General features: G+C 44.0%; 1 protein-coding gene across 1 annotated transcript in view; it reads right to left on the reverse strand.

The window, feature by feature from the left end:
* LOC144170764 (uncharacterized) overlaps positions 1-9,327 on the reverse strand; it is a 233,639-nt gene extending 224,312 nt beyond the window's left edge. The window contains exon 1 of the mRNA XM_077700752.1: positions 8,952-9,327. Coding sequence (XP_077556878.1) covers positions 8,952-9,009 — 58 coding nt within the window. The 5' untranslated portion in view covers positions 9,010-9,327. The remainder of the gene's footprint in view (positions 1-8,951) is intronic.
* Between the last annotated feature and the right edge of the window lie 3,137 nt (positions 9,328-12,464).

The following is a 12,464-nucleotide window of genomic DNA, read 5'->3' on the forward strand; positions in this document are numbered from 1 at the left end:
GATTAATCACTCAATCACTAGGACAAGCCTTCACCCGCATCGCTATGGTTGTAAGAAGTATTTGAGCTGAGAACAAACAACAGATAGGCAAATAAACGTCTGAAATAAAAATGTACGTAGTGTTTGTGTTCGTGAAAACTGAAAAAGCGCCTTGATATTTTGATGTTGCCAGGGCCCTTTAGAATAAAAAAAACACAAATTGGATTTTTTCGTATAAAGTTTGCAACTCTCAGCACAAACACTTGACCTACAAGATACGACTTGTAGTGGAACATTCCAGGTTGGTTTAGAACCCATAATACTCCCCTAAACTGTGCTGCGGGAATTTTTGAAGTGTGATATTACCGCATCTCGCTTGCAAATTTAGTAACGAAGCAAGCACGACTGGGAATAGAACCCGCCGCCTGTAGCACAGCAGCAGCAGCAGCAGCAGCAGCACGTTTTGAGCCATCGTGGAGGGGCTACCAAGTAGTACCGCTTACGAATGGATGGAACAATACAAACAATACTTGTCACGTTCCTTGTGCCTGCGGGGCAAAGAAAGAGTTTTAAAATAGTAAGCGCTGTAGATAAACGAGCTGAGAGCCAACAACACAAAACGATACAGCTTTACACCAGTTGCCTCCAACGGGTTCTCACGAGCCACTATTCTGCGATATTTCAGTAAAAAAATTGTCGAACGAGAATGTAGAACGCGCTTGCTGCACAGATTAGCGAATTCCCGGGCTATGGCTTTGTTGTGCGGTTATATATATATTTTTTGGTAACTTGAAGCAACGCTGGTGTGGTTTTCGTTCTCGTTTTTGTGCTATACTGGTAAGGCTATACTATAAGGCTATAGTGCTCAGGATTGTAGTGCTGCAAACAAGAAAACGTCGAGTGGTTATCTTCTCTCGACATTGGGCCTCTTCGATTTGCAGTCTCGGGCTCACCGCGGGCTCCCCGAGAAGTAGTCCAACATTCGATTTTCCCGTGTATCCCTATGGCTTCGGGGAATCCTCGGACTACCCGCGGGCAGCCCGCGGGGAGCCAGAAGTGGAAAATCGAAGAGGCCCATTGTTTTTCTGCGTTCGTCACAGTGGAGAAGGGGGTTCAATTCCTCATGTCCCCCTTTTATGTTGCTCCGGCTAATCTCTAACAGGGGAAAAAATGTTTTCCGTGAGTGAACCAACTCCTTACATAAGATTCTAAATTAATTACACCACATAAAGAAGAGATTTACGAGTAAGCCTAATCAGATACCCGGGTTAAGGATCAAGCCAAGCTGACGCATCAAATATCGCAGTAAAAGTTAGAGAGACGCCATCTCCGGGGGCTTGTCGGCTTACATCATCCTCCTCGTACAAAGCATGTGTGGCGGAAAGTCTAAAACGGCTGAACCCAACTTTCCTCAAAGCGTCTAGCGTCTACCAACGCTTCTTGAACAGCGAAGACGCCACGTACTTTTATATTACCGTAGCCTCTCTACAGAATAGAGCAAATTCTAGGCTATTATTCTCCCCTTGATCAAGGAACAAGGAGACGGCAGAACGAAAGAAGTGCCAGGCACAAAACAGAGAACAAGCAGCTAATCTTCGGGGTACTTCCACTGCGGCAACCACTCCATGTGCAGGAGTCTTTGCTCCCCATCGTACACCGGCGGCAAGGAAGACGCGGGAGGCAGCGCCATCGGGAGACAAGATCTCGCCAGACGGCCCCCGAGTCAGTCCTACGCTACGCAGCATCCGCGAGAATCTTGCCCCGGCGGCAACGCTTGGCTTCGCCCGCACATCGGGAATGACACACGTTCCCTAATTTCCCTAATCGCTCAACCCTGCGCAGTCTCAGGACGAAACGAAGCCGACACGGGCCGTCGTCCGCGGCCGCTGCCAGGGGGATCTACCTATCGCGTCTTCATCTTAAAAGCGCGTAGTCAATGTTGGGCCCCGCTCAAAGCGGCGATGTCTGTGTCGCATCACGCCTTGACGTCCGCGATAAAGATACCGAGATGGCTCGAGTCAACCATTGTGCTGAAATATTTTGCCACTACAAGAGACGTTTATGACAGGCTGCGTGGTTGCGTGCGTATACTAGGTGGCCGAAGAGTGCAAGAATTGGGCAAGTTCCACTGCGTGTTTTACTTACTGCAGTGTAGGCTCACGAGCTACGGAATACCGGGCGGACATCTTAGACGCGAGTCGAAATCTTGTGTGCGCTGCTGCTCTTGCTTTTGACGTCTGTCAAAAAAACATCCACTGCAGTCCGTAATCGAAACCGTGACCGCGGGTCAGCCGCGCAACGCCACCTCGTTTTTTTCTTTTTTTTTTTTTTATTCTCTGCTTGACGTTTTTACGGAACATAAACTGCGGACAATACCAGTCAGCTATACTTGGCTGGTATAGTGGCTTTAAAGCTTTCTAAGACGCACTAAATCTTCAGGTACACGCAACCACTCAGGGTTTTTATTCTCCATACGAAGCACTTCCCGTATAAACTGTGCACCTTCACTGAAGTTTTCCCTGAAAGGCCGGGCGTTGATGTCTGCCTTCCGCCCTGCCCTTCTCGCCTTCCATGTGCTATGAAGGCTGAGGACCATGAAATTATGAAGTACATCGTCCTCATTTTCCACCGAAAGGAACCAAATTTCGTGTGGGGTGATGGGTAAGCCCTTCTTTAATGTACGCTAAAGAAAGTCCTAGTGAAACACTGGATCCCAGCAGTCAATAAAAGCATGATCAATTGTTTACGGCTTTTTTTCCCATACTACAGTTTGTACTGAGCCCCCTCGGTGAGCAACAATGCGATGAGTGAAAGGAGCGGGCTCCGTCGATTTCACTGCCACCACAATGTAAACGCCATGAAGGGAAATTATGAAGGCAAGTGGTTATGTTCACCGCTTGCATTCATAGTTTTCCTTCATGGCGTTTACCTTGCGAGGGCAATGAAATTGCTGGACTCTGCTCATCTCACAATTGACACGACTCATGCAGCTGTCAACAGGATAACTCTATAAAGCTTGCCAAGTTTATTTTGAACGAAACTCGCCATACTTCATCGCCTTGCTTCATCGTGAAAGGCGGTTGTGTTGTCTTTGCACCTTTGCTCTGTCACATCATACGTATGTCACTTGTTGAGCAACATTTTACAACAGACTGGAAATTAGGCGCTGTCTTCCCTCTGCACAAGTCCGGAGGAGCCACTATCCCCGTAAACTATAGGCCAATCTCCCTATCGTCTTCCTTTTCCAATTTTTTCGAAAAAGTCATGTATGGTTACCGTCTAGCAGCAATGCGTCCATTAATTCACTCTAACCAACACGGCTCATTACCGGAAGGTCGGTAGAATCCAATCTCGCATGTTTTCAAAACGACATTGGCTCTCTCTTCAACAGGTAGATACAGTATATTTCAACTGTAGCCGGGCCTCCGACGCTGTTAATTATGATTTACAGCTTCGCAAATTGTCCGCATACGGCATAACCAGTGAGTTCTGTCAGTGGTTCAGCGGTTCTTTAAAAGGCAGGTCTAATTGTGTTTGTTATGAAGGCGTCACTTTTCGGCCTTTCGCGATGATATCAGGGGTACCTCAAGGCTCGACAATCGGCCCTCTCCTCTTTAATATTTTTGTTAACATCATCCACCCCGTTATTAGGCACTGTTCACTCTCTCAGTATGCCGATGATATGAAGCTCTATCGCGCGGTTTCTTCACTGGATGATCGCGTCCTGCTGCAAAAAGACATCAACGCAGTATCGGCATGGTGCGACAGCAACTATTTAAAGCTTAATCTCTCCAAAATTATCGTGATATCATATGCTCGTAAAACTGCCCCGCTCGTTTTTCTGTACTCTCTGCTAGATGAACCCGTAAAACGCGCAACTGTAGTGCGTGATTTGGGTGTAATGATGGATGTAAAACTATTTTTCATCTCACGTGTGAACTACTTGACCAACTCCTGTCTCCGTACGCTTGGCGTGATTTCCCGGGCTACCAGTGAATTCACCCAGCGATCATGGTCCGTCTCAATCTATCGCGCCCTAATTTTACCGAAGCTCGACTTCGCCAGTGCCATGTGGAATTGTTTAAGCCCTTCGTCGTCCCTTCGACTAGAAAGGATTCAAAAGCGCTTCACTAGAACCGTATTTTGTCGCTACTCACCAGTGAGTCATTATGGGCACGGTGGGCGTCTCAAGCTTCTGAATCTTGGCGAGTTATCTGTTAGGCGCTCCATACGTGACCTGGTTATTCTTTTTAACTGTATACATACCAAGTTTTACTGTCCTTGCCTTGTAAGCACTGTTCGCCTGCGAGTGCCAAGCAGACCTCTGCGGCCACATGGCTGCTTTTATGTTGACAGATCACTGAGCCTGGCACCAGCTAGCCGATCTCAACATGCCTTTAACAGTCTGTTATCTTCTATTGACATTTTTTTTTAATGACATGGTTCTTTGAAACGATCCTTCTACAAATTTATTTTTGCCCATTTTTTTTATTTATTCCCTCCCTATATGTTGTCTTTTTGTATGCCTTATATTCATGTAACGAGTGCATCACCCGAGAAGGCTCAGCGCTGTTGGAGAGCATTTTAAATAAATAAAGTGGTTACGAAGTGGAAATAGGTGACATTTTTGTACATTGGGCCACACACCTAGAACATTTCTATCGTGAGTTTCCAGCTGTCGGCTTTGGCACCTTTCGCATCTTGGGAACGGTCTGCGGAATAGTTTCTTTGTTTTAGAATTTCAATTTTATAGGAGCGAATGAATTCAGATCAAAGAGCACATTTTTATTGTCGTTTGTATGCATTGTGACCCGAGCATGATATACTACTGAGCCGTTCCACAAGCCAGCTACAGCTTCTCAAACGGAAATTTATTCGTTCAGTCCAGTAAACCGTAAAATTGTAGAAACAAAGTATCAATCCTTGGTAAAAACATGTCTCGCCCATCCTAAGCCACCTTGCTCTGTTATTGGAGGGGTGCATTTTCCATCGCGTAAGTACAATGGCGAACCTTACCTTCCTGGTTACTGCTGAAGATCCTGCCATTCTGCATTTTGTTTCACGCAAGAAAAAACTGACAATTTACCTCTTCAACATAAGTAACAACTCACACTGAATAAAGAGCTTTTGTTTCTCTTTGGAAAACATTTACGCTCCATATTTCAAAAACATTTGTCACAAAAGGTAAATGCCCCTCCTCAAGAACGTATCTTACATATGGGGGCACAAGCGTCAATAAGAAATACATGTACAGCCGTGTAACTCGTCAACAGCTTGCTCTACATTTAACTCAGCATGGAGGGTATATGGAGGGGAAGTAAGTTGGGGCTGGCGGTCTTTGTGATGCGTGTGCGAAGTTACGTAGAGCCACATTTTTTGCTGCATACAGGCATACCCACACACTCCGCTCAAGCCTGAATAGCAGTGCTGACTAATCCTACTCCTTAATTGGCATAACGTCGTGTCATTATATTTAAATGTCACTCATCCACCACTGTTTTTCAATGTGAGGAGCGCGCCATCCTTGATTAGTAAGAAGTGGGTCGTTAGGATAGTGACGATGGGGATGCTGTGAAATATGTGCGTACACAAGAACAAACTGTCGCGCTCGGAGCCAGTCAGGAACGATATTTTGCGGCAAAAGGGCAGTAATTATTACTGCGACTTCGCTTAGTGCGGAATTGTACTCCCGAGCAGTAGGAATACGTGGAGAACTGCTCAGACCAGCAAGACCAGTGAAGCCTGATATAGCGGGCCACCCGAACAGCCAAACCACGGGGGTACTTGGACTACGGAGCACACCCAGCTGCCCTAACTGAATAAATGCTTATTCCTCCTCCTCTTTTTTTGTTTTTTGCAAGACTGGCATGAAGCGCAAGCTGTAAGCATATTTGAGTATTCTCTGCAACAGTATTTTTTATGTGAATAAGAGGTCGGGTCTTGTTTTACAGATTGAATAACTACCACCTCAAGGCAACTTAAATCCAACCTTCCAAGCTTTCCAACCTTCCTCCATCATTAAGGTCCCGTTGGGTAAACAAAGACAGCGGCGATACAGAAGATGCAGTAATGCGCAGAAGACGCATTAATGAACTTGTTTGTGAGCATTCACACGGGTGGGTGCAGGAAGCAGCTCCAAGCGACCTCAGTCAGCAATGTTGAAAGTACACAAGCACCGTGATTTTATAGACGCTGGGATAATCCCGAAGAATAAGAACGAAAGAGTAAAGAACATAATAGGGCACGTTCTCTATGCCAACAGAAACCACGTTTGGGATTGTCAGCGTACTTTCGATAAGCCTTTCTGACAAAGAACCCAGGTTTGTTTGGTGGAATGCCGAGACCAATGTTATGCACTACCTTCTGTTTCCTGTCGTCGCGTATGTATACTTTCGCTGGCCAAACGCAGCTTCCGGAAAGTCTTGTTATCGCATTGCACGCTTATAGGCGTGTTCTTAGTTCCACAGAACAGGTTTTACTGTAGAATGTAGTGACAACTGACTCAAATCTTACCCCTCACTCAAACTTAAATTTCTGTTTTTGCTTCCTAAAAATTCGCGCTCGCAATGTCTTGTTCAGAATAAGCCCTTTCTATGACCTACAAAATGTTATCAAGCGAAGAATCTCGTTGTGTGACCGGAATTCTGAAAACAATATATTCAAGGTAAATGGCTCATTTAACAGTAATAAGTACACTGCTTTAATCGAAATGGATAGCGTTTTGATACCTGGAACTGCTCTGGTACGCAAAGAAAATATAAAAAGATTACCCATAAAATTTTCAAAAATCTTATTTGTTCCAATTTCGAGTGTTACTGTATTCCTAATCACCGAATTCCGGTATTGTGGCAATATCAAAAGTAGCACATTTGTGCTATTGTAAGCTAGCAATTAAACAAGCAACCCCAAGTGTGCACAGTTTTGCGAACGACAAGATGCATAATTTTGAAGAAAAAAAATTAAGACAGGGGAAACCATGCCTTACAAAAGAAAAATGCCCTCATCAATGTAGTGAAGTGCTCTCGGACGTAACCTAGAAAGTCTATCGCAGATAAAAAACGATAAAACATTGCTTTGTGCAGCAATTGCGCCTGATTCGGCGCCACTGAATTATAGGTATTAAATTCAGCAACGCGGACAACTTATGGTCGAGAACATAAAGCCCCCAGAAATTTTTATCGCCTCCGAGGATTAAAAATCTAGCAAATAATGCCATATATCACAGCAAGCTATCATCGCGGCTTTATAAACCAGCCAAATAACACGGCATAAAAGTCAACTCGAGATCACTTGCTTATGTCGTGTGCCGCCATTATATTTCCCTCACTGAACTCCTAAAAATTGCTTGTTTCTGAATAGCTAGTAATCGTGCAATAGAGGCCCGCCCAAAGTGTGTTATTTAACATTAAACAAATGCAGATGATGTCATAGTACACCTTAACCCTATATTCAAAAGCAGAACACTAAGTACTCGCCGCAAGCCGACGACAAATTTTAAAAACACCTCCCATATCTTTGTTTTGTTAGCACCATCTACTTTTAAGGATTTGATTCCTTATAACATTGACACTTTATCTTTACTAAACACCTCATGTCCAGTTTATGTAACTATGGAATCGCTACTACCACACAAACGAGAACATTTCCGTGTTATGCTACCGATAGATGCGCTGTATGCACGTTTGTTTTAGTTTTTTTGCGAAACAAAAAATACTTGATTTGTAGTCGCTACCAAGGGCTTTGTGACTACTTTCGACCCTGTGTTCTCGTCCTCCTTTCAGAAATGTTTTGAATTTACGTAATTTTTGTTAGAAAGCAAAAACGCAAGAACTCTCTTCAAAGAGTTTATTTACTCTATCGTGCCTCATCCCACATCACTTTTTTTTTCCATACTTGTCGAGTATTTTTAAGCATTTTGCGCACATTACAAATATTAAGAAGCTACATTTTCAGTGGTGGTTACCAAGGACATAAAGTAAGCGTATATTGGCTATTACATTGTTTATTATATCTGGTTTTTTTTATAAAATAGGATCAAATAATTGACACGTGGATATTCCCTGGCCGTCCTTACACTCAAGAGGCTCCGTACAGACCAACAGCATTGCTATTAGGAATATCTAAGGCAAGTTTCCAGCCCGCTGGTCACCACGGAAGTAGCAGGGACGTTGCATTCATTGTAAAACATTAAAACTTTTTGGTGCCCTGAGTTCTCATCGTCGTATCAAGTGCGAACTAAATCATGTTTTTTTCATTGATCTTTTCAAGAAGGCTATAAATGTATACCAAGTAAAATTGGGTTTAATGCTATAGTAACACCAAAATAACACGCCTGGATATCTAAGCAGACTCCACTATCTCTTACAAATATATCAGAGAGAAAAAAAAAACAAATACGCTAAGGCATTAGGCATTGCCTCTTAATTCTAAAATTCAAATTCTGAAAAATTGTGCCTAGATTTAAATGCACAGTGCGAATATATACCTTGTTTAAAAAATCATTTCGTAAATATGTTCGCTCAAATATCGAATGCCGCTAATAGTAACTTTTTCTACATCCTGTGATGGAGCATTTATTTGCCGGTAATTATTTAGAAGCTCACGAAATAGCGCTATGCAAGTTCATTTATCTGTAACAGAGAATAGAGGGAGAAAATAAGACATTTATCCAGCTTTTAAACGTAAACTGTACTACAAAACGAGCAAATATTTTTACTCAGAAAATTACTAGCCTGAACATGCCTCATTTTTTTTATTTTAGTTCTATAGTATCCTTATAGCTAACTAGTGGTAGACCTTCCTGTTAAAATGAAGGTTAACAGGGAGGGCGAAAGCCCACGAGTGATGTGGAAGAAAGCTTTAGTCAATGTGCGATTCATCGGCCTGCCCAGCACAACTGTATGAATAAATGAAGCGCTAACAATGCCCTTGAAGAAATCACGTAGGTGCACAGATATCAAAGTTGGGCTCACCAGTGAAAAAAGGCATCAGGCAGCAGACTCGGGGCCAGAAGCCGACGAGAGGGCGCATCACGGCTCTTTGCACGGTGGCCGAGCACAGCCACACAGCGACGAAAGCAGAAGATGACGGAGAAAAGAAAGAGTGGCGGGAGATAAAGCGTCTTTTCAGAAGCAGGTGCACTAGCGAAGTTTGTCTAGGACGAACAACGAGCGACGTACAGCAATAAGCGGGACAACATGCTATTCAGCGTGCCGCTTCCTGCCCCCACGCGTGCAACGCCAATCTCGTGCAAAAACGCTTAGCCACCAGCTTGTAAAACACACGTATGCACAGTGTGCGCCTGTGGCGGCGACGGCGACAACCACGCGACCGGCTCCAGCACAGCGCGTGAGTGAGTCTTTTTTTGAGGTAAACCGTCATTGGGATGCCACTGGCTCGCTTCACTCTCGCCACTGGCCCCCCCAGCCCTCCTTCTTTCCTCTCGCGGTTTGTTTTAAGCCGAACCGCCGCTTACACAAGCGCGGCAGGCGTGGCATCGGTTTCCGCGGCGTATGGCGCGTGCGCGGCGCACTCCAATCCCGCGGCGGCGCCAAGTTTCGGTTTCACTTTTGCGGTGCGCCGCCGAGCGCTCCTCACGTTACCGGGCCCAAGCCGCCGCCGCCGCCGTCGCAGCTCTTGATATTTTCACTTTTTCCTCCGTCCGATCGCTCTCCGTGTGCGCTCGCCGGCCGTGACGGTTGTTTGCTCTGCGCTTTCCTTTGGTGCTGTCAGCAGCGCTTGCCCCGCAGGTTCGGCTTTGTCTCAAATAGACTAACGCAACGACAGAGCACGCTTTACAGGGGTAAAACGTCCCATGACATTCGGAAAAACCGTTTGACGCCAACCTTGAATATTTGCTGAATTGACAAGACAGCACGTTTTTCTTTTGCCTCTTGCAGCGAAGTAGTATATAGCTACCTTCGGGTGTTGGTCGATGTCCGTCCGTCTACCCGTCGCATCGACAAAAAAAAAAAAATTCGTCACCAGTTTCTCGCGAGTGCTCTGTAACTCTCAATCTAATGTAGGTATTTTGGGATATATCATAGTATGCTAGACCACTCTGTCATTACGCCGAGTTTAATTTACTTCTCATAACTAATTAGTTCAAATTGAAGTTGCAAACCTAAAAATGTTTCTGGTTACTGTCAATACATTGCTATGACGGAGGGAATGTGGTTACAGACGGTAACTCTTGCTTTATTGATGCCATTCCTAAAATATATTAAATGGCAATTAGCCGCAAAGGCTACGCTTATTTCACAACGAGTTTAATTTACTTTCACATTAAAGTGCACAGTGAAGTTGTAAACGATATGGAATTCCTGACTGCTGACAATACGTGGGCACCTGCTGGAGAAAAAACGAATACCCCATGTTTGTCCGCTGAAATAAAACTGTAATCTTTCCAGGTTTAATTCAATTAATTAACTAGGAAGTATGCTCAATCGCACATTACAAACAAACGTGCTTTATTCCGTGTCAATTGAGGTAATATAATGGAATGTAAAATCGAAGGTGAAACAAACGCTGGCTAACACAGCTTAACACAAACAACTGTAAGTTTTGCGTAAGTGCAATAACGTTTCCTTCCAGTGCTCGGTAAACTCAAAATTCTTAATCCAGGTCGATTCGTAGAGACATCTTGGCGGGGTCATATCAAACAAACTAACATGGTCCAGTCACATACACGAACAAGCCACTGCCTCGGCAAAATCTTTTAGCTATATCAAAAGATTCCTAACCTCATGTTGAACCCCCAAATCCGAAAACTAGCTTATGAAGCTTTCACGCGTTTTTTTAACACGCTGACGCTACACGGGTGATCAGCGCCATAATGGAGGGTTCAGGATTAATTTTGACCGCCTGGACGTCTTACAAGATCACCGAAATCTCGAACACATGGGCGTTTTCGCTTTTCGAAACTTTCAAGCGTACTAAGCTTGAATATGCATCCGCTGTCTGGAGCCCTCCTCAAAATTACTTAATTTACTCAATGGAATCAATTCAGAATCGTGCCGCTAGATTTATTTCGTCGTAACACAACCCGCGCTCAAGTATTAGCACTATCAAATTATCCCTCAACCTCATCTCTCTCCAAATTCGCCGAAAAGTTTCCCCACTCTGCCTTTTACACAAACTGTATTATAATTTTCCTTCACAGCGCACTACAGTTCTCCTTCCTCCCACCCGTTCATCGTGTCGCCTGTTTAACTCGCAAGTTTAGAGAGTTTACATGGGTCAGGCAACGCTTTCAACCAATCCTTTTTACCTAAAGTGATTGAAGAATGGAATAACTTGCCCGAAACCATAGTCAATAAACGCAACCCCTTAATCTAAGATCATTTCAGTTGTTGTTAATTTTATGATAGTTGCAGTTCCTTTTATGTATATATCTAGCTGCCTCAGTTGTTATTATTTCATTTTGAACCTGACTCACGTATACGCCTGTACTATGGACCATCACCCATTTCTGAGTTTTGCACATGCCCTCTCCTTATGTAATGCCACACAAGGTGCCTTTAAGGGTACAACAAATGATAACGATGAAAACACGCCACAGCTTCGCTGCTTGTCCTTCTTCACAGAGTAGAACGGCTAACGAATGTTTTTTTTTTTTTGCTTTGAAAATACCAACTGCGCCTACAAAGTCGAATGCTGCTCACATTTGCTAAGTTGCGCTTTCCCTACTGAGCTTGCTACGACCAACGTTTTTAAAAACGCTGCACAAAGTGCAAAAATTTCGTTTTATGCACACCTGTGCGCTAAAATGGCGTCATTAATTAAAAGAACGTCCCCATTCATGCATACATATTTATTTTACTTTACAACTTCTAAAAGGCAACCTCAACAATCTTTAATACTGAAGAAAACTGCAGTTTCTTTTTTTTTTTACATCAGGTGAGCTTGAACACAAATAAAGGGGCACATCGCTCTCGCTCACTGGAAAGCAGATGCAACCAAATTAACAGTTATATAACAGAGGCTGACCATAGTGGTTGCTAGAAACTGTTTGAGTTCTCAAAGGATGCTATGTCGTTACTATTGTACCTGTGCTACACGGCCGTTTCCAAGGCCTACCAGAGGCCTTCCTATCTATCTATCTGTCTATTGTCTGTCGAATGCTCCATTGTAAATACACACGCCGCACTTGTGGGTGAGCCACCAATTTTTAATGGGAAGTTGCCCTGCAGCGCGGGCATTATTTACCTGCATGTTGCTGGATTTATCTACAGTAAATATAGTTCAGCAGTGCTAAGAAGGGCGCCAGTTGGTGCTGATTGATACCATGTTTGACTGCGCTGAGTGTTTGCAAGAGACTAAGGAATTCATCGTACTAGCGAACATTTAAGACAGGGACAAAGCTACAGAGAAGACGAAACACGCTAGAAACACATCTAGCGTGTGTTTCGTCTTCTCTGTAGCTTTGTCCCTGTCTTAATGATCGCTAGTACGATGAATGCCTTAGTCAGTAACCAACTCGCCCA

The sequence above is a fragment of the Haemaphysalis longicornis genome, unplaced genomic scaffold (assembly GCF_048455015.1).
Source record: "Haemaphysalis longicornis isolate Haplotype H1 unplaced genomic scaffold, Haemaphysalis longicornis Haplotype H1 scaffold_2, whole genome shotgun sequence".
In the NCBI taxonomy this organism is placed as follows: domain Eukaryota; kingdom Metazoa; phylum Arthropoda; class Arachnida; order Ixodida; family Ixodidae; genus Haemaphysalis; species Haemaphysalis longicornis.